At 33.6% G+C, this 19,861-nt stretch overlaps 1 protein-coding gene across 1 annotated transcript; it reads right to left on the reverse strand.

Annotated features, from left to right (window-relative positions):
- Window positions 1-1,029: 1,029 nt before the first annotated feature.
- LOC115885849 (serine protease HTRA2, mitochondrial-like) lies at window positions 1,030-19,382 on the reverse strand. Its single transcript, XM_030904871.1, has 6 exons — window positions 18,934-19,382; window positions 15,883-16,103; window positions 13,536-13,720; window positions 9,516-9,699; window positions 8,133-8,343; window positions 1,030-1,324 (listed from the first exon to the last, which is right to left on the reverse strand). The coding sequence occupies exons 1-6, from the start codon at window positions 19,269-19,271 to the stop codon at window positions 1,162-1,164; spliced, it is 1,302 nt and encodes a 433-aa protein (XP_030760731.1). The 5' UTR covers window positions 19,272-19,382; the 3' UTR covers window positions 1,030-1,161.
- Window positions 19,383-19,861: the final 479 nt, after the last annotated feature.

Consider the following 19,861-nt stretch of genomic DNA (forward strand, 5'->3'; position numbering starts at 1 on the left):
TAAATAAATACAAGATAATAAAACGATATGATATTATTCGTACATGATACACAAAAACCGTATTGTAAACTATTGCCAAATACATAAAATTATGATATCAAAAAACTCTTTAGCAGTTATTTTTAAATTAATTTGTAATCTTGTGACACCCTCTATAATTTATTTTAAAAAAATATATTTTATTTTGAAAATAATAAATAAGATAGATATTTTAATTTTAATTTTAACACTCGGTAATTGTAAATTCATATATTAAGTATCTAAGACAATTTTTTAAACTCAGTGCCTTTTGATGGAGTTGTTTTGTTTTTATACTATCCGATTGAAATGAATCTTTTTGGGCATTCACCTGTTAAGCTTGAACTCCCTGTGACTGCGACTACCTGTGTTGGTAACTATTGGTAACTCAAAAGATCTACATCATTCAATATATCGATATTTGAAAAAAAAGTGTAAGTTTGATATCTGCAGAACAAAGGCACGAAGGATTTTAACAAATAATATACATACAGTAGAAAAGTACATACCTTTGGCAATCTTCAACATAATTTGGCTTTCTAATAAAATGTATAAGCATTTGTAAATATTTTGTTTTCGTATGATCTCTGCCTTGCTGAGCAGAAAACGACCAAATTTGGTTGATAAAAATGTATCGAAATACAAAGAATATTCATGCATTTTTTATCAATTGGAATGTCTACTATTTATTCTTATCAGTACACATTTTTTGGCTTATTTCTAACCAAACGCTTTTGTCCCGCTAAATTTATCTTCCAACGCACTGTGCGCTCGTCCGTCAAATGCAAAAATAACTGTCACTGTCTAAAATCTTTAGCGCCAACTTCAACTCGGTCAGTAGATGACGTAAAAAAACTGACAGTGCAGGACGATAGGAATCGAACTATCCCATCTCTATAGTATCCTTCCGTCCAAAATGCATTAAAAAGCATTCCTCATACATCTTCAGAAAATACAGTGATATAAAAACTATATTTTAATTTTTTATGATTATATATTTTCTGAATTTTACGTTTTAATTTTACAATTCAAGAAAAACATTTTATGGAGTTATAAAATATACAGCTTTTTTGTTAAATTTAATTACATTACCTTTTATTACTACTATATTACATTAACCGTACATGAGTAGTATCCAAAAAATCATTTTTCCTCCATTTTTAACACGACCGTTTTCTTTTGACCCCTGTTTATTATTTCCACGTCAATTGAGCTTCTTGATGACGAAAAGTCATAAAGCTGTGCCGGTTTTTCTATAGGAATGCCGTTTACGTGAGTTATGATGTCACCAACTTCTAATCCACCTCTAAAAAGAAGGAATATATTTTTAGTTTACTTGTAACATTATGTGCCATGATAAAAGGTAAGATTTATTAAACTTTCCCTTTGAACTCGGAAAATATAATTTCGAAAAAACATTCACCATTTTGTGATGAACATTGTAAATGTACCGGGTGACCAACAAAGAATGGACGCTGGCTGTATTTCTAGCCTTAGTTTATTTAGTTATCCTTATTTTATTAAAAGCGTAAGTTTGACTTTCCCCCACCACTTTATTTTGAGATACAGCAAAATACGCTGTACCAAAAAAATAGGATTTTCCATTGATTACAACAGCAATATTTAAAGTACCTTTTCAGGTGAACATTTTTGGGAAAAATCCCGTTTTCTGATTGGTCATAACCGATGCGCCCCCTAGCGGACATTTTTTGTATTTAAAAATAATTTCCAACTATTTCCGATGGCTGACACAAAGCGATTTTAGGAAATTCGTCCTCTTAGAGAGTAAAATTATCTCGGATCAGTTTGTTGTAGTACTTGGAAGAAAATTATAATAAATCGAAAGATTATTAAGACTTTAACACCCTGTAGCTACGAAACAAAGCAGAATCGGGCCTATGTTGATATGAAAAATAAATATTATTTTTATTTGAGAAATCTCCCCACGAGAGATGGAACATGTTTTTTGAAACACCCTGTAAATATCGCTCACTGAGAACCATAGTGGCGAAAGTGACTAATTGGTCATTCTGAGAAAATCGCCTTTAAAGTTTTGACTATGGTTCAAAAAGTCATACTAGGTGTTATACTGGAATTTTCTGAAAAAAAAATGATTCCTAAGGTTTGTTTTGTTTCGCTCTAACTGTGTTCATCTATGAAAAAGTACAAATGTGAAATGAGCCGAACTTGAGTATGTTCTTTCGCCACTATAGCATAAAGATTGCGTATTTTTTGTCTCAAATTTTCGTTTGAAAGTGACTTAAGAAGGGAACAAAAATAAAATAATCATTTTTTTTTGTTGAAAAATCGTTAGAAAAATATTTATTCTTTTAACAATCAGTTTTTATAGAAGTAGCAAACTTAAGATCTATAACACTGCGCATTTTGTCTAACATAACTAAGACATAACTAGACTTAAAATTAGTATTACAAACAAAATCAGTCTCTTAGTCTTCGTGATTCAAATTTTCGAAGAAAGGCGCATGAACGCGGGGGATGGACCTGTTTTTAACAAGAGATTGGAGGTCTTCGAATTTTTTTTTTCCAATGGGGATGCTTCGGGAATAAGCGGGTAATAATTTAAAACCCTTCACGTTTTTTAAAGTAGATTTCCTAGTCTGCGCGACATTCCTGACAACCACACATCGAAACTGTGTGTCGCTGTAAGATGTTTTAAAAAAGAAGCGATCTAAGTGGTCCCTTTCAAAGCGAATAATGGAAATGTCATTAAAGTTAAATTTCTGGCCATTTAAGTCCCGATTAAATTCGTTGTTCGCGATATTTTGATGGAGGTTTTTAAGGTCATAAAAATCACCGTATGCTAATTCATTAACAACAAACCTTGCACCTTTCTTCTTCGCGTTGTTAATAACGGTTGCGTATTGGGCGGGAACGTAAATAGGACCATTTTTAAGAGCTTTCTTGATTGCTTTTTCTATGATGGAGTGGCTTGCATCCCCTTCATTTTGTCCATGTCCCACCACAAGAAATTTGTGTGTAATGCTGTTAATGTTAAGATTGGCTACAGCGTATAAGAAACTGGAAACAATGAATTTGTTTTTTCCTTGTCCTCCGCAATTATCAGAATATAAAACGATATCCAGTTTTTTAGAATCAGCGGCTATTGAGACTTTTTCTAAATAATCCAAAAGACAGGAGCCGATTTCATTAGAACCACGTTTTCCTTCCCCTTCATGCCAGAAGTAGCACTGGACTGGTCCCAAGCCTTTGGTTTCAAGTTGACAAACCGTAAAGTTATATGAATTCAAACGTGATTTATAGTAAAAAGAATTAACGTCACCTTTTGGAGTTGGCAAAGCAGCTTGTAAGTCAAAGCAAGCAACTTTATACCTATCGCTGATCATTGTTTTATCTAGTTTTTTTTCTTCTCTGGATAGCTCTTTCTCCTTTATATGATTTTTGTAACTCTCCTCTAAGGCTTCTTTTTCTTCCGGGTTTGAATTTTTAAAAGTTTCACAAGTTTGGCACTGGTCTTTCTTGGGTGAATGGAAAGACATGTTAAACTCGAAGAGGAAAATATGCCGGTACATGGAATATTTTCCGAAAGGACTGTCACTTGCTTTGCACATTTCAACGTAATCTCTATACAGATCGGAAATATTTTTTCCTCCATCTATAAATTTTCTCTGAGTGTTTGCCCTGACGTAATGGCTTTCAACTGATGGAATAGAAGATAGATGCTCCCTTATGCCGGTCAGTATATCGTCTGGAACCCTATTACTCGGTTTGCGCCCACGTTTCTCCCCTTCTAGAAATCCGCAATCATTTTTGGCCTTTACAGTTCTTACAAACCTCTCAGACACGCCCAACGTATTTCTAAAAAATTTAAAACAAACCGAAACTTGTTTATCATTTTTTGTGAAAAAATACGAGTAATTCAGGGTACGGTTTTTTTTTCGATTTAATACTACGCGGCGAGATAACGGCTGTATAGCATTCATGTGTTTTAAAACGTAATTTCTTTGAAGTTGCAAATCCCCGAGTGCCCAAAATTTTTCAAACACAATTTGACGCTCCTCTTCAGAAAATTTAGTAACACATTTAAACCGACAAGTGTCACCGTCGCATGGATCAAGCAGTTTTTTAGCCGGCTGCAACTTTCCAGTTTTTAGAGAAGAGTATTCTTGACCTGAATTTCGAAGTTTTTTAGCCAAAGATTTTTTCCAATTCGCTGGAGTCCTCTTCCTTTTTTTTGAGTTTAATGTTGCCTCATCAGGTACGGTAGATTCATCACTTGAGAAGCTTTGATCAGCAGGGCAATCCTTAGTCACGTCAAACGTGGGATCAGCATCATCGTCGTCCGTTAGATTAGACCATGGTGTTTGTGCTTTTAGAAGAGGAACTGCATCCAGAGCATGAACTACAACATGAACTTGATGATAATGAGGATGAAACATGGAAGCCAGGGGACCGATCATTTTCACACGTTTTGACCTCTAAAAAAACTAACTCAGTAAGGAAAGCCTGAAATAATATTTTATAAATGCTCACCATTTACATCAGGGTTATTATTAATATTACGTAGGGTTGTAAATAATGTTTCTGACTTAGGTTCTACGAGAGCTACATGCGACCCCAAGCTCTCTATACGTGTGCGTTTCGTATCCAATCCTGAGAAATGAGGGCTACCTACAGAAAATGTTATTGAGAATTATCAATCAATTAAATTATTGGTATAATACGTATTATTCTCAAATAACATGATCAAGGGCACATGTTAAATGTGTAGGAGGAAAAAACACGAACTTCAACTCATGAATGAGGTAATATTCTGCGACATACTTACCAGGGTAATTGTCTATAGGCTTAGGTATAAGTGGTTCGTCATTGAAGTTGGTAATAGTAAAGCTGATTTTGCCACAATCAATTGGGTTTTGTTGAGTTAGTGTGTTTTTTAATTCTTTGCTGTGGTCACATTCGTGAGGATTAATTTCCAGCTGAGGAATGAGTGTTAGTGGATCAACATAGGTTTTGGCAAGTGTTGGAGCAGCATAGGTTTCGGCAAGTGTTGAAATTACTTCGCAATGTTCCTGAACATTAGGAATGTTTGCCACGTCGCAGTTCTCACCAATACCTGCAACATTGAGTATTAAACGACTCATTATTGTAAATAACGAAAATAATATTTCTGATATTTCGGGAATATTAAGGGTGAAATATGAAAATTCAGTACAAATTCAGTAATAACAGATAACTCACCAGATTCAATGTTACTGGACTGAGAAACTTGTGAAATTACTTGCGGATCATCGTAACTTGATTGTTGAATTTTGTTTTGCGCAAGAAACGTTGGGCTGGTTCTGGCAAGCAAAAAGCTTCAGATTAACAACATTATAGTTTTTACAAAATAAAGAAAAAACCTACCTTATGCCTAAGGCAGCAAACATTTTCTTTGAGCGTTCATTCATTATTGCGACGGTTTATAACTGAGAAAAAAATAAAAAGTACGTACAATATAAACTCGAAAATAATTATAAAAAAAATAGTCTATGGATACCCTTTGTCGGCACCACAAAGATGCCGCCAAGTTAGCTGAATTAAGCCGGTGTTGTCAGATCAAAAAATTAAATGTCTAGCCATATTGTGATTTCCGCTGAATTTTTCGTGTAATTCAATACCTAATTAATACATATTATTTACTTCAATTACTAAAAAAACGAAAACTGGAAAAACAGCTATGTTTTATTTTTTAAGTTAGTAAAATAAGTACTTAACAAATTGTTAAAATGAAATCTGTTTTCAGAGCAATATTGGCGAAAAATACTTTCTGTCCTCGGTGCAAAATTTATGAAAAAGAATCTTGGAATAATAATGACGAAAAAGCACTTTCGTTGAAATAGAATCACGTTTTGATAAAATTATTTAATGTAATAATGGCGAAAAGTCAATTTCGCCCCACTAACTGTGCAAATATTAATAAAAAAATATTATTATGTGGTAGTAACTTACCATTTCGTCGGTGGTTTTCTTTAATTCGGCTTTGAATTTCACACAAACAAGGCGAAAAATGCGTTTCGCCACTTTAGAGTAAAAAACTGCTAACGTGTCACACTCACTTTTGACAGAACACTGGATTCGCCACTAACGCGCGCAATGGGTTATTCATTATTAACACTATTATAATGACCGATGCCGCCCTCTCGTGAGTGGGTAAAGAATTATAGTTTCGCCGATATTGTACGTAAAAGAGAGCATAATTTAGAATATTGTAGGGGACTTTCCTAGTTTTTGGAATTTTTGCAGTTTCGCCACTATGGTTCTCAATGAGCGATATAAAAACTGAAATTAGTTAAATATCAGTAAATATTTGCGAGAGGGAATGTTTTAATGCACTGTATCAGGAGGGCGGATGTAATTTATACGTTAAACATTATTTAATAAACCGTTTATGAGATGTAATATAAGTAGATAATAAATGGGGGAAATCAGCGATAAGCCCCGTGTATTTCTTATGGACTTCCGGTGAAGATAAAAACGTAGAATATTTTTTGATCGTGTGTGAATACGAGGTGTGGTATGAAAGTGTGTGTTGGGGGCGAAGTCGTAGTTGAAGCTCGCCCTCCCGATGGATAGACCAGCTATTAAAGATCACCCACAAGCCACTGCACACGCTTGTACATGAAGCACAAGACAGGGAATTATGGAGACAAACCTCACACATCACCTGACCACTACATTCCTCTAGTAGGAATAAAGACAGAGAGAGAGACAGATTTGAAGAACTGGTAGTATAGTTCAACTCCAGAAACACGCCTTTAGGTTTTTTTCGCGGAAAAAAATTTTGGAAATTCGGAATTTTTTGAAAAATTTTTTGGAATTTTTTTTAGTTTTTATTTAAAAAACATAATTTCTTGATAATATGGCAACATAGGTCGTAGATTAAATTTACAATAAGAAAGAAAATCCAGAAAAGATCCAGTGGTTCTCAAAATTTTAGCAAAAAATATTTTTTTTGGAAATTTTCAAAATAAAATAACTCCGTTATTTAAAAAACGATAAAGAGAAAATATGTTTCTTTTATCGAGATCTACCACCCCTTAAAATACTTGCACTTATTTCTGGGACACCCTGTATATAGGGTGAGTCTTAAATAAGTGCAAATATTTTTAGGGGTAGTATATTTCGACTTCAGAAACACGTTTACGAGTTTTTTTGCCAATTTGTTTTCGGATTTTTTGTTTTAATTTTAAGTTAAAAAACATATCTTGATAATATCGCAATAATATTAGGTAGTAGATTAAATTTACAAGGAAGAAAACCCAGAAAAGATCCAGTGGTTCTCAAAATTCAAGCAAAAAATATATATTTTTTTAAATTTTCCAATAAGTAAAATAACTCGATTATTTTGTACTTATTTGGAAAACGGTAAAGAGAAAATATATTTCTTTTATCGAGATCTACCTCGAGCTCTATCGAGCCCTGAAAATATTTGCACTTATTTAGGACTCAACCTGTATAGCAAGTGTAGAAATTGACTCTGACTCGCCCTGTATAATAGTGTCTTATAGACGATGATGTTATTACTGAACACTGAATATGATGCCTACATGTAACGTTATGACGCTATACCAGGTGCATCTCAAAAGTGGCTCATCCCTTTAACTTTTTCAGATTAAAAAAGCGAGATTTGGTATATGTTAGTGATCCTTGATTAAAAATTAGTGTTTTTAACACAGCCATGACACTCTCCATAGATTGAAATTTAAAATACGATTTTTTTAAAAGCAAAAATGTCAAAAGTTGACATATGATATATGTCATTTTATTCAGAGTGTCATTTTCTATCGAATAAAGTAAAAAGATACCGGGGGTGTCATTTAAAAATCAAAAGTTGTAGTCATTTTCGGTGAAACAGGAATTGACCAAAAACAATTAAATACGTCAATCAATCCTAATTTATGTCATACACTAACATACCAAACCTCTTTTTTTTTACCTCAAAAAATAAAAAAGTTATAGGGGTGAGCGACTTTTGAGACGCACCAAACCAAACCAAATTTGGTTTAAATATCTCCGTTGATTGGAGCACTGTATTTTTTGGGCCTGTGAAAAAGAAACCGGGACGACCCTGCATTTATTTTTGAATACTGTACTTTTCTGCTGGAGTTTCTGGAATGATCTTCCACACCAACAGTCCATGAGTGATATCTTTAGGCAGGTTTGAATTATCTTTCTTCAGATCGTCTAGTAAGTCGGGTGTGATTGGTATGGTGGTTAATCCGAACAATGTTTTATGTCCTTTGGTGCTTCTTGCCATATTCTCCATCCGATATTTGGTGTTCATCAGGAATTTTCGAACGTACTCTAACAGAAGATAAAGAATAAATTTTTGTCTTAAGAATAAATTAGTAATTTGTTATTCATTAGATATTTTTATATCATTTTATTTTATATATAATTTTTTGCGCAATTACTCTAGAAGTTATCGAATTTGTAGCGTTGTTCATATCAGTGAAGCGGAGAAATATAGCAACAGAGATATGGAAGAACTGGGACCATTATCTCGGTTTATATTGTCTTTAGATTTATTTATTAATTATTGGTTTTGTAACACCTGAATCAGTGAGATCGAAAACTGTGATGGAATGCCGAGAAGCACTGTCCTGGCTGCGTCGGGGCGGGGCTACTCTGTGCTGGGTGCCAGGCCACAGCAATGTGGTGGGCAATCGGGAAGCAGACAGACTCGCCAAAGACGTGGCCAGGGGAGAGGCCGTGGCAGATGACCCACCACTTGTGACGATCAACACACTGAAAGAGGCTATAAAAACTGCCATCAAAGCCAAGCAGCAAGAGTCGTGGCAACACCGTGAGGACTGCGCTACAGCTCGAAGACTATGGCCAGTGGTAGATAGCAAAAAGACAAAACAACTACTAGAGCACTAACAGGACCTTAGTACGCATAATTGTAGGTGTCGTCACTGGAAACTGTCCCACGGGGGTAAACCTCGTGAGGAGAAGAAAGAAGAAACCGTAGAGCACCTGCTGTGCCACTGTGCGGCACTGGAATACCGACGCTTTAAAACTTTAGGAAGGGACTAGAGGAAGCAGCAGAAGCCAACATCAGCGACATGGCGAACTTTGCAAAGAGCTGGAAGTGCTTTAAAGCAAAGAAAGAATGAGAGGAAGGTTTGGTAAAACAATACAGGGGTATCGCAATGGGCCCAAGGCCTCTGAGTGAGAGATCAAATATGATCCCAAACCCCAGCAACCTAACCTAACCTAACCTAACACCTGATTTTGTCGGGTTCTCAATTCTATTGAAGCTTCGTCTAAAAAACGATTAAGGCTGGTATAGTGTTTTGATTGCTCTGTAAATAAGACATTAGAATTGAACTAGTGTTTTATATTACTTTTGTAATGCCAAATGCGCCAAAGGCTCCAATCTGAACTATAGGAACAAAACATTTATCAATTAAAAAATATATAATTATTTTTATATCAAATAATTATTAAATTATTTAATATCTTTAAATCACCTATTGGTATGGCAAATGATATTCCAGATGTTAGTCTTAAGTTATTGATGCCAATTACATTGCCATCTAAATTTACAAGCGGGCCTCCGGAATTTCCAAATGTAATGCTGGCGTCCGTCTGGATGTAAGTCATGGAATAGTTTTTTAAACCAAGCTCTTCAGCGGGTCTATTGATACAGCTCACCTGAAATACATAATAAAACATAGAAATATCGTTTTTCTTCTTTACAAATGGAATAAATGTCCAGAATATATTTTTGAACCAATATTTTTTTTTTAATTTCAAAATACTGTCACAATCTTTGAATAAGAAGACTAAGGAAGGAGCATATCAAAAATCTTAAGTACACCGCGATGGGCCTCAAATATGGCCGACTTAAATTCCGGTTTATCAGTGTCGTTCTAATTTTATTTAAAAAATGTAAAACTATGATGTAGGGTAGACGTGGGGTAGACTAAATAATTTGTTGTTTTATTTTACGTTGTGAATAAATGTTGGTAGTTATTAAAATTGTTATAAAAATATATAATTCTAATAAAAATAGATAAGTTATAATAAGTACTTATTAACACAAACATCCGATACGCTACTGAAGCAGGTAATCTTTGACAAGTAATAAATAAAATGCAAGAAAAATATATAATTTAGTTAATTTAAGTGAATTTCATAAATGATCGGTTTACTACATGTATGTATATTATATAGTCACTTACTAGCGAAAAGTTGTTCCATTATTTCACTCAATTTTTGCCGAGATCTACCGCACGCTACACAACCAACTATTTTAGAGTCTTTTTCGATAAATCGCGATAGTGTCACTGTTAATTTAAGTTCTGCCACAATTTCCATCTAGATTTACTACCTTTATACAACTATCAGTAGTAGAATAAATAATAAATAACATAAAATAAGCTCCGTAAAGACTGACAAATCCACAACATTTCAAATCAAATTCAAATGTGTCAAATGAATCGTCAAACAGAACTGTCAAGGATCCCCACCCTAGAGAGCTTTTATGGTGGCTTTTCCGTCCACCATGCATGAATACATGGATAGCATTATGCTCCTTCCTTAGTCTTCTTATTCAAAGGTCACAATTGAAGCAGCCTTTTCTGAGTATACTGTACAGGTACTAAAATTCTGTCCTCGTCTAATCTTTTAGTTCAGTTTTATATTTTAGCTTTAAAAAATATGAGAACAGAAATGGCGTGCGGTGAAATTTTTGGAAGGATCAAGGGAAGCGATTCGATAAAGGTAAAAAAAGCGATTTTTTTTTTGTACCGATGCAGACATTCAAGATCATATAAATATAATCCATTACTTAAATTCGTATTAATTGCTATGAATTGTTAATTAAAAAAAAAAATCTTTTTGTCTCAACGTAAAAGAAAGCGCCACCGCACGCCACTGGAGAACAGTTTAAGTAGGCTTCAAATTTAGTAAATGATTGTATTTTTTATTCACATTTAATTATTTGTTACAGAATTGAATTATTGCATTTCCATTACAATATTTCCAGTTAAAAAAGTACACGCCATTTAAACATTTTTTGGGAGGTTTAAATGTGCAGAAATATAGCGTGTACTAATGGTGATAATTTAAAAATCACCGAGTAACATAGTAATTTTTAGAATATAAATATAGTAAATTCGTTTAGAAAAATAAATATACCGGGCGCGTCTCAAAAGTGGCTCACCCCCTATAACTTTTTTATTTTTTCAAATAAAAAAGCGAGATTTGGTATGTTAGTATATGACATAAATTAGGATTGATTGACGTATTCAGTTGTTTTTGGTTTGGTTTGGTGATTTTTAGATGGCTCTCTCGGTATGTCTTTACTTCATTCGATAGAAAATGTCACTCTGATAGAATGACATATCATATGTCCACTGTTGAAATTCTAGCTTAATAAAAAATCGTATTTTAAAATTCAATCTAGAGTGCCATGGCTATGATAAAAACACTAATTCTAAATCAAGGAGCCTTGGAAAAATAGATTTGATCGTCTAATGTTTTTAGTGTGCTGTCCTGGCCAGTTGGAAAATGCTCAAATCGTATTTTTAATCGTATCTCAGTTTTTTTCAAATGGAACGAGGGTGGCTCATTAGCATATTTGGAAAAAGCATTTTTTTACGAATAATTTGATACCACACAGTTGGTATTTCAAGTCAAATTTTCGTTCCGAACCGCAAGTTATAATTTCAAATAAACCATATGCGAAAATGTCAAAAGTTGACATATGATATGTCATTCTATTCAGAGTGTTATTTTCTATCGAATAAAGTAAAAAAATAACGAGGGTGCTATTTAAAAATCAAAAGTTGTAGTCATTTTCGGTGAAACAGGAATTGACCAAAAACAATTGAATACGTCAATCAATCCTAATTTATGTCGTATACTAACATACCAAATCTCGTTTTTTCAACTGAAAAAATAAAAAAGTTATAGGGGAGGGCCACTTTTGAGACGCACTCGGTATAGCATTCCATTTCAGACACTATATACAACACTATATAACATTAGTTACTTAAAATTCCTTAGTTGCTTAAAACTCACCGGAAGCATCAAATACTAAACATTTTAATGGATTATTTAGGACCAAAGTAATTTATTAGGCTCATTAATTTGTTTTCATTAGATAGTTTAAATTTCTTAAATTCCAGCATAAATGTCTATTTTGAGGAAATATACCGTATGATCAAAAAAAAAACCGGAACAAAGTGGGCTTGGATATGACGATCGATTACATTCCCTATTAAAAATCCTATTGCGAGCTTTCTTATCTCGTAGATATAGATTGTATGGGAGGGGGGATGTTAATCACCGCGACCAGATTTATTGTGTCCCCCTTTCTTGAGTTATAACTCATCATACAGTCTCAGGGCTTTGGCAACAGCCAGTATCTGAGATATCTAGATATCAGTCATGGTTGTCGTCTCGGCGCACTCAGTGATGAGATCTTCTTGTGTTCTACATTTTTCCCACAGCATTTTTCACATCTGCATTCGCCATTGTTTCTTAGCTTTAATCTACTGAGAGTACTGAGGTGTTCATTGAGGAGACAGTGTCCTGTTAAAAACCCCGTGAAAATGTAACAATCAAGTAAAAGCGTTGATTTTTCTCGGTCGTAAGTTCTGAGAAACTTCTTCGGGTATTCAAGGCCGTTGCAGACAATTCCAGGTTACTTTGGAATCTTCTAGGTTCTTGAGTTCTGCTTTCACTTGGTTTCGACTTGGGAAGCAGAACGGTTCTGGTCCAGTTAGTGGAGTGTTTGCTTCTTTTCTAGCAGAGTAGGAGGACTTTATTTTCTTTGCCTAATTTGTTCAGCTTCTTGAGGCGCTCTTGAGGCGCTGCTAATCCTGTGCTGAATTTCAGAGTCGATATTGGCCTTTTCCGAAATCAAACTGCCGAGGTAATTGAATTCCGCTACATATTCCAATAGTTCTTCTCCGATTTTTTCCAAACCATTGTTGTGATCTTCTGGGGAGTGCACATGATGTTAGTTTTGTCGATGTTTGGCTAAGACACAAAGCCTCGCATACGCAGGTAATGTATTCAACATTTCTTGTACTTGCTGACTATTCTGTAAAAACTTATTCCATATTGCCTATACAATAAAAACAAATTTCACCCCCTTGGAGGGGTTGTAAACATACTAAACATAATAAACATACTAATATTATTATAGCCCCTATAAACAATTAAATGTAGAAGATGTCATTTAAAATGTTGAAATATATAATTATATTAAAATTTTCTCGTAGAAAAATGATTGTTAATGGCTGAAATGACCATGATGAAGTGTCTCGAATAGCCAAAGTAGAAATAATGAAATATGGCTTGTAATATTTTTAAAGCGACAATTTTATTACCGTTGTACTATTGCAAGTGAAATAAACGCTTGGAATTGAAGACACACATGATTCAAGTAGGAAGATCATTTTGTATGAAATTTACTAAAACAACGAATATATTTTGGTTAGCCTTGCCAATATCAAACGTTTCAGTGTTTTTCTTACAATTCCGACTGTGACCGAGTTGCTCAGGGACAGAGGACTGCCCAGGGCAACCACCCATTCACCCACGTCGGTGTCCCCGGGTTCTCCAAACTCCAGACTGGGTAACTTTTCCTCGGTTTCCAGTTTTAACAGGGCCAGGTCGATGTTCATGTCGGCGTCTTCGACTTTCACGTTGTAACTTCGTCCTAAAAATAAGTATTACGATTACAATTTGGACTTTTCTATCAAAAATGCAGGGAATTAGAAGCTCAAATTATAAATCCATTTTGTTTTGTGGTAATATAGCCATGTTTAGCAGGTTTCAGATGCTTCAAATAAACTCGTGTGCGACCAGAGCAGCAAGCTCACAGAAAACTTGAGTCTTTTTTTGATTTAAACCTTATTTAAACCATTTTAATGACTTAAGTCGTTTGATTTTAAGTTTAATTTTTCGAAAGCTGATTTACAACTTAAAATTTAAGTCTTTTTCAAAATAACTTGTGATTTAAATCTGTATTCCGAAATAGAAAAAGATTTAAGTCTTTTTAGAAAAGACTTAAGTCATTAAAAATATTTAAATCTTTTTATAAAAGGCTTAAGTCAGATTTTTATATATTTTTATGATACATTTTTAACGTTACATTGATTTAACATTTTTTTGTCTTTTGTAAATTTGTCTTTATAAAAATGACTTGACTTGAAATAAAATGATTTAAGTCAAAGACTTATTAAGGCTTAAAACATTTGAACTTTATGTTCAATTTGACTTAAAACTTAAATCATTTTGATTTTAATAATGACTTAAGATTTTTTTTTAAACTGACTTGTTGCAGCTGTGTGTGGGATCGGCTTTACAAATACATCTTACGAATATTTTTGAATTAAGTAAGTCTTATAAAAAGAACCTAAATGTTTTGGTCTTTGGATATCTAGTTGTTCATACGACTAGCACCCATTTGGACATTATTTAAAAACTTCTGACAACTATAATTTATGAAAGAATTTTTTTATAATCCCCACCATCTTATACGGGAGCGAAACCTGGGCTAAACAAGTTGCAACAGAGACAACTTATGCAACTCTTAAGAATCCGGTGGTTCCATCATGTCTCAAACGTATCGGTCCTTGAAAAAGTTAACTGCGAGAGTATTGAAGTCATGGTTACAAAATTCCGCTTAAGATAGGCTGGGATCACGTATGCAGAATGCAAGAAAACCCCATACCAAAATCTCTGCTTTACGGTGAGCTTGTAGACGGTAAGATGAGGGAAAAAATAAATCCAAAATATATATTTTTCAGCCCTTCTTTAAAAAAATATTAAAAATACAGGAACTGTTCTAAAATGAAATCTATATTAGGTATTTACTTTAGATGGTCTGTTCTTACTTTGCTATAAATATGGTAATCGTAAATCATACAGGATGTTCAATATTCTACGCCAAACTTTCTAAAATATAAAATATTTTTTCTTTGTTTTTATAAATGGAACACCCTGTATATTATTTTTTTATTAGATGGAAAGTTAAAAAATGAATATTTTTTGTATTTAGAGTATTTCAAAATTTTTAACGGTTTCGCAGATACACGCAGTATTATCTCATATGGCGCTTTCAATGGTAAAATACGAGAGAAAAATCATTGGGTGTGGCTTTGATGAAAATTTGCTGTGGAAAATGCCATATGAAATATAAAACCGCAAATATCCGCGAAACCGTTAAAAATTTTGAAATACTCTAAATACAAAAAATGTTCATTTTTTAATTCTTCGTCTATTGAAAAAATAATATACAGGGTGTTCCATTTAAAAAAACGAAGAAAAATTATTTTATATTTTAGAAAGTTTGGCGTGGAATTTTGAACATCCTGTATGATTTACGATTCTTATATTTATAGCAAAGTAAGTACAGACCATCTAAAGTAAATACCTAATATAGTTTTGATTTCAGAACAGTTCTTGTATTTTTAATAATTCTTTTTAAGACAGGCTGAAAAATATATATTTTTGATTTATTTTTAGCTTTCTCTGAAACTATCGAAATATATTTATTCATATCTTAGGGTTATGTAAAGTGATGTAAAAGGAAGCCAAAAATGCAATAATATATAGGGTGTTCCATTTAAAAAAAAATCATCCAGGTCCACCCACACTTTTTTGAGCCACCCTATAGAAGTTAAAATATTTTCCTGAAATACATCCTGGTACATACTTTAGGTTTGCACTTAAACAAAATTCTCAAGTTTTTTATTCTAGGAGCTACAGATGCCCGACGCACTATTGCCGGACCCTGTATATGTATAAAAGTAAATTTCTATTTAATCAGCAGCTAGTCTTATTGAAAAATATTCTGTTTCTAAAATATAATATTACCGTCTCTCATAATTGCTGTTATGGTAGTGTGAGGTTTGTTCAGTACTACGTGAGCATTAGTGAGTGCCCATCCATCCTCACTGATGATAAACCCTGAACCGTTTGACATTATCATTGGAAGCTGCGTTTCAGGATCTCTTAAGTTAGGATCGCGCAGTTCCAAATAGAATACTGCTCCGGCACAATCGTTGACCACTTTCTTGATAAAATTGTACTGCTCTCTGAAAATAAGAAAAATTATGCCAATTTCTCTGATAGTTATTGATATTGGGAGGTTGAGATTGTGTCACAAGTAATAGCGATAAATAATTTAACATAAGCTTTTTAAGCGCGACATATACCGGGTGCGTCTCAAAAGTGGCTCACCCCTATAACTTTTTTTTTCAGATAAAAAACAAGATTTGGTATGTTATACCAATACATAAATTAGGATTGATTGACGTATTCAATTCTTTTCGGCCACTTCCTGTTTCACCGGAAATGACTACAACTTTTGATTTTTAAATGGCACCCTCGGTATCTTTTTTTACTTTATTCGATAGAAAATGATATTCTGAATAGAATGACATGTCGTATGTCAACTTTTGACATTTTCGCTTAAAACAAAATTGTATTGATACAGAGTGTCCCAAATAAGTAATAAAAATATAGTTGTATTTGTTTAAAAGAAGCACCTTGTATATTATTTTCTTTTTAGATTCTACGATTGAAATAAAGGTAAATTTGATTAAAGTTTATCATACTTAAACCTTACAGTTTTTGAAATATTTTCAATTTTGTGAAATTGCAGTAAAAAATTTAAGGTTTTATTTCTCCAAGGGTATCAAAATTTTTAATACTAAATATTTACTGAAGATTATCTATTTTATTGGTGAGATATTGTGTTGCAATATTAAAAATTTTACTATCTTATACAGAGTGTCCACAAATTTATATTAAATAATTACTCGCTTTAAACGGCAATAACTTGTTTAATTTAAATGGAACAGCATGTATAGTTTACACGTAAATGCACAATTTAATTGTCTATCAAATTGTATTATACCATTCTTATCTATCTCTTCAAGTCTTCGTAGAATATGTATTTTCATATAATTTAGACCTCATTTATCACTATACCCATGGAATATTGACATTTTAGATTTTTTTTTAAAGCAACGTAATATGTACAAAATGTACAGGTGGTAAAAATAATAATATTGCAAGCCCATTCGTTTACAAAAAGAATAATATTTAAATGTTTGTAAAAGAGTATACTAATTAAATATACCACTATTATTTTCGCTCAAAAATTAGTTAATTGCATACTTAATTGTTTTAATTAATAAATTATTTTAAATAAATGTGGATTTGACTAAGAAATCAAAATAATAAGTTATGAAAATGAAAGTCTCTGTTGTTATAAATAAGCATTCGTCAAAAAACGAAATAAAATTTATAAGGTGTTACTTTTTACCACACTGTCTAATACACATACAAAATTCAGTTTTTTAGTATTTTGAGCAATTATTATTAATCAACGTAAACAGTCAATTAATGTAGTTTGAATACTGGGATCATATTAATTGGTCTTTAACAAAAAATATTTAAACAGTTTCTTTATTTTTTAATGAAATAAGCCAACTGTATTAATTCTAAATTCGAACATTTCGGACAATATTAGTATCTGTACCCTTTGAAAATTTGTTACATCTTTAAAAATAATCTGAAATGTCAATATTCCATGGGTATAGTGATAAATGAGGTCTAAATTATAAAAAATGCATTCCTACGAAAACTTGAAAAGATAGGTAAAAAATGGCATAATACAATTTGATAGGCAATTAAATTGTGCATCTGATTCTTCTAAAATATACAGGGTGTTCCGTTTAAATTAAACAAATTATTGGCGTCTAAAGCTTGAAATTATTTAAAATAAATTTTTAGACACTCTGTATAAGGTAGTATTATTTTTATTATTGCAACACAATAACTGATCAATAAATAAACTTCAGTAAATATTTAGTATTAAAAACTTTCATACCCTTTTAGAAATGAAGCCTTAACATTTTTACTGCAGTTTCAAGGTATGATAAACGCTAAGAAAATTTACCTTTATTTTAATCGTAGAAACTAAAAATGTAATAATATTTAAAAAATACAACCATAATATTTTTTACTTATTTGGGACACTCTGTATCTTGTAAAAATATTTTTAAATTGTAGCTCTAATCATAGTCTTTCAACCAACCCAAAACTTACAATTTGTAAAAATCTATGTAATCGTTTAGCTACAATACTCCGTGTCGTATGTGGTGAACAACCCTGTATAACAAGTACTGACTTCCCCTAGGAGATGCAAGACCTTGTCGTTGGTGGGGAAGCTCCTGGTCAGGTGCTGGGGGGAATCCCCTCTAGCACTTGGCTTGGTCTAAGAAGCATCTCACTCATCGTCTTGTCCCTGACTGTAGTGTCGTGGCCAGGGAATTGCACCAAGACATATAACGATACCGGGCGGGGCTACGGACAGCCTCAACCTTGGGGCACCGGGGGCACCCCATTGTGATATTTTACCCCTTTATTTCTACATGTGAAGCTGTGTAGAAGTGGACCGAGCGTCCCTGGGCGACTCATAGGAACACTATGAGATCTGATAATAATAGTAATAAAAACATCACAGGTGAAGCTGTGGGGAAACCCCCTAGCGACACTGGGAACAGTAACAATGAAAGGTCCAAGGGACCAAACCCAAAGAGAACTACAGGAGAGGTGGCTGACACTTGCGTGAGACCATCCTCCGCAAGTGGCATACAAGCTACCACCTCCTCCAAGGGTCGGGAGCCTACCTCCTACCTCTAAACCCAACAGGCGACACAAGCTACCGTTTCGTCTACCCGGCCTGGGTCGTAGCTCCTCGACTGTGAGGGACACGGGTTTCCGTAGGAAGTCCTGGGACTGTATGATAAGTTATAACTCAAGAAAGGGGGACACAATAGATCTCTAAGGTCGCAGAGATTAACCCCCCTCCCACTTATTCTAATTCTTATTCTAACAAGTACTGAAGATCTTTACCTTAAATGTTCATCTTTTTCTTCGAAATCCTCTGATGGTGACTTTCTCAGAACATGCTGTTCCGGAATTTTAACATTATTAAACGTTACCGTATCCAAAAAGTTCGCTCCTTTATCCTGCGTTTTCCTCACCAGAAAATACGAAGCTAGCAAGGCGGACGCTATGCCGACTGTGCCAAACAAATTTAGCTTGTTTAATGTTATTTTCGGTGGTTCTTTATTATCCTGACTACCACTGCCCTTATTTTTACCATCGGAAGTATACGATTTGATGGACAGTACCTTCGGGAAGTTCTTGTTTATGCAAATTGTGGGGATTTTGGTTAAATACGATGACATTGTGAACTGTGTGAGATACTGCGAGTTTTTTATTTAATTTTGTTCACGGAAAATTTTGAATTTTTGTAGCCAAAATTGGGTTTATTTGAAGGATGTCACGGTGAAAATCAATATCTGTCAGACAGATTTATTTGAGGTTGATTGTTCTAATCACATGATCGGATATAATATTACTTTCGGCAAAATTGGAAGTTTGAAATTGAAAGTTAAGCGATGTTAGACGATATGTGAGTTTGGACGGATGAACGACTGAATAAGGGCCGTTGTGCTGTTGTTTCCAAGGCTAGAGTGAACAATCTAATGAGAAGTAGGTACCTACTGCTTATTCACGCTGCACAATGGTTCAGATTTTGAAAAAGCTGCTCATAGATGCGAAAGTTCGAGTTGCAAATTTAGTATATTTAACACATTTATTATTGATACCAGACCTTAATCTACCTTCACTTAAAAGGGTTTTGACGAATAATGAATAAAAACATATTTACAGCGTTTTGCTTATCTTGTTTTGTGACCTATTTTTAAAGATGTGTGAAATGCAGTGTTGAGAAGTGGATTCATTCGATAGTACAAAACAAAATATTTTTCTGTGT

This window comes from Sitophilus oryzae, unplaced genomic scaffold (assembly GCF_002938485.1).
Source record: "Sitophilus oryzae breed Bouriz unplaced genomic scaffold, Soryzae_2.0 scaffold_430_pilon_pilon, whole genome shotgun sequence".
NCBI lineage: Eukaryota > Metazoa > Arthropoda > Insecta > Coleoptera > Curculionidae > Sitophilus > Sitophilus oryzae.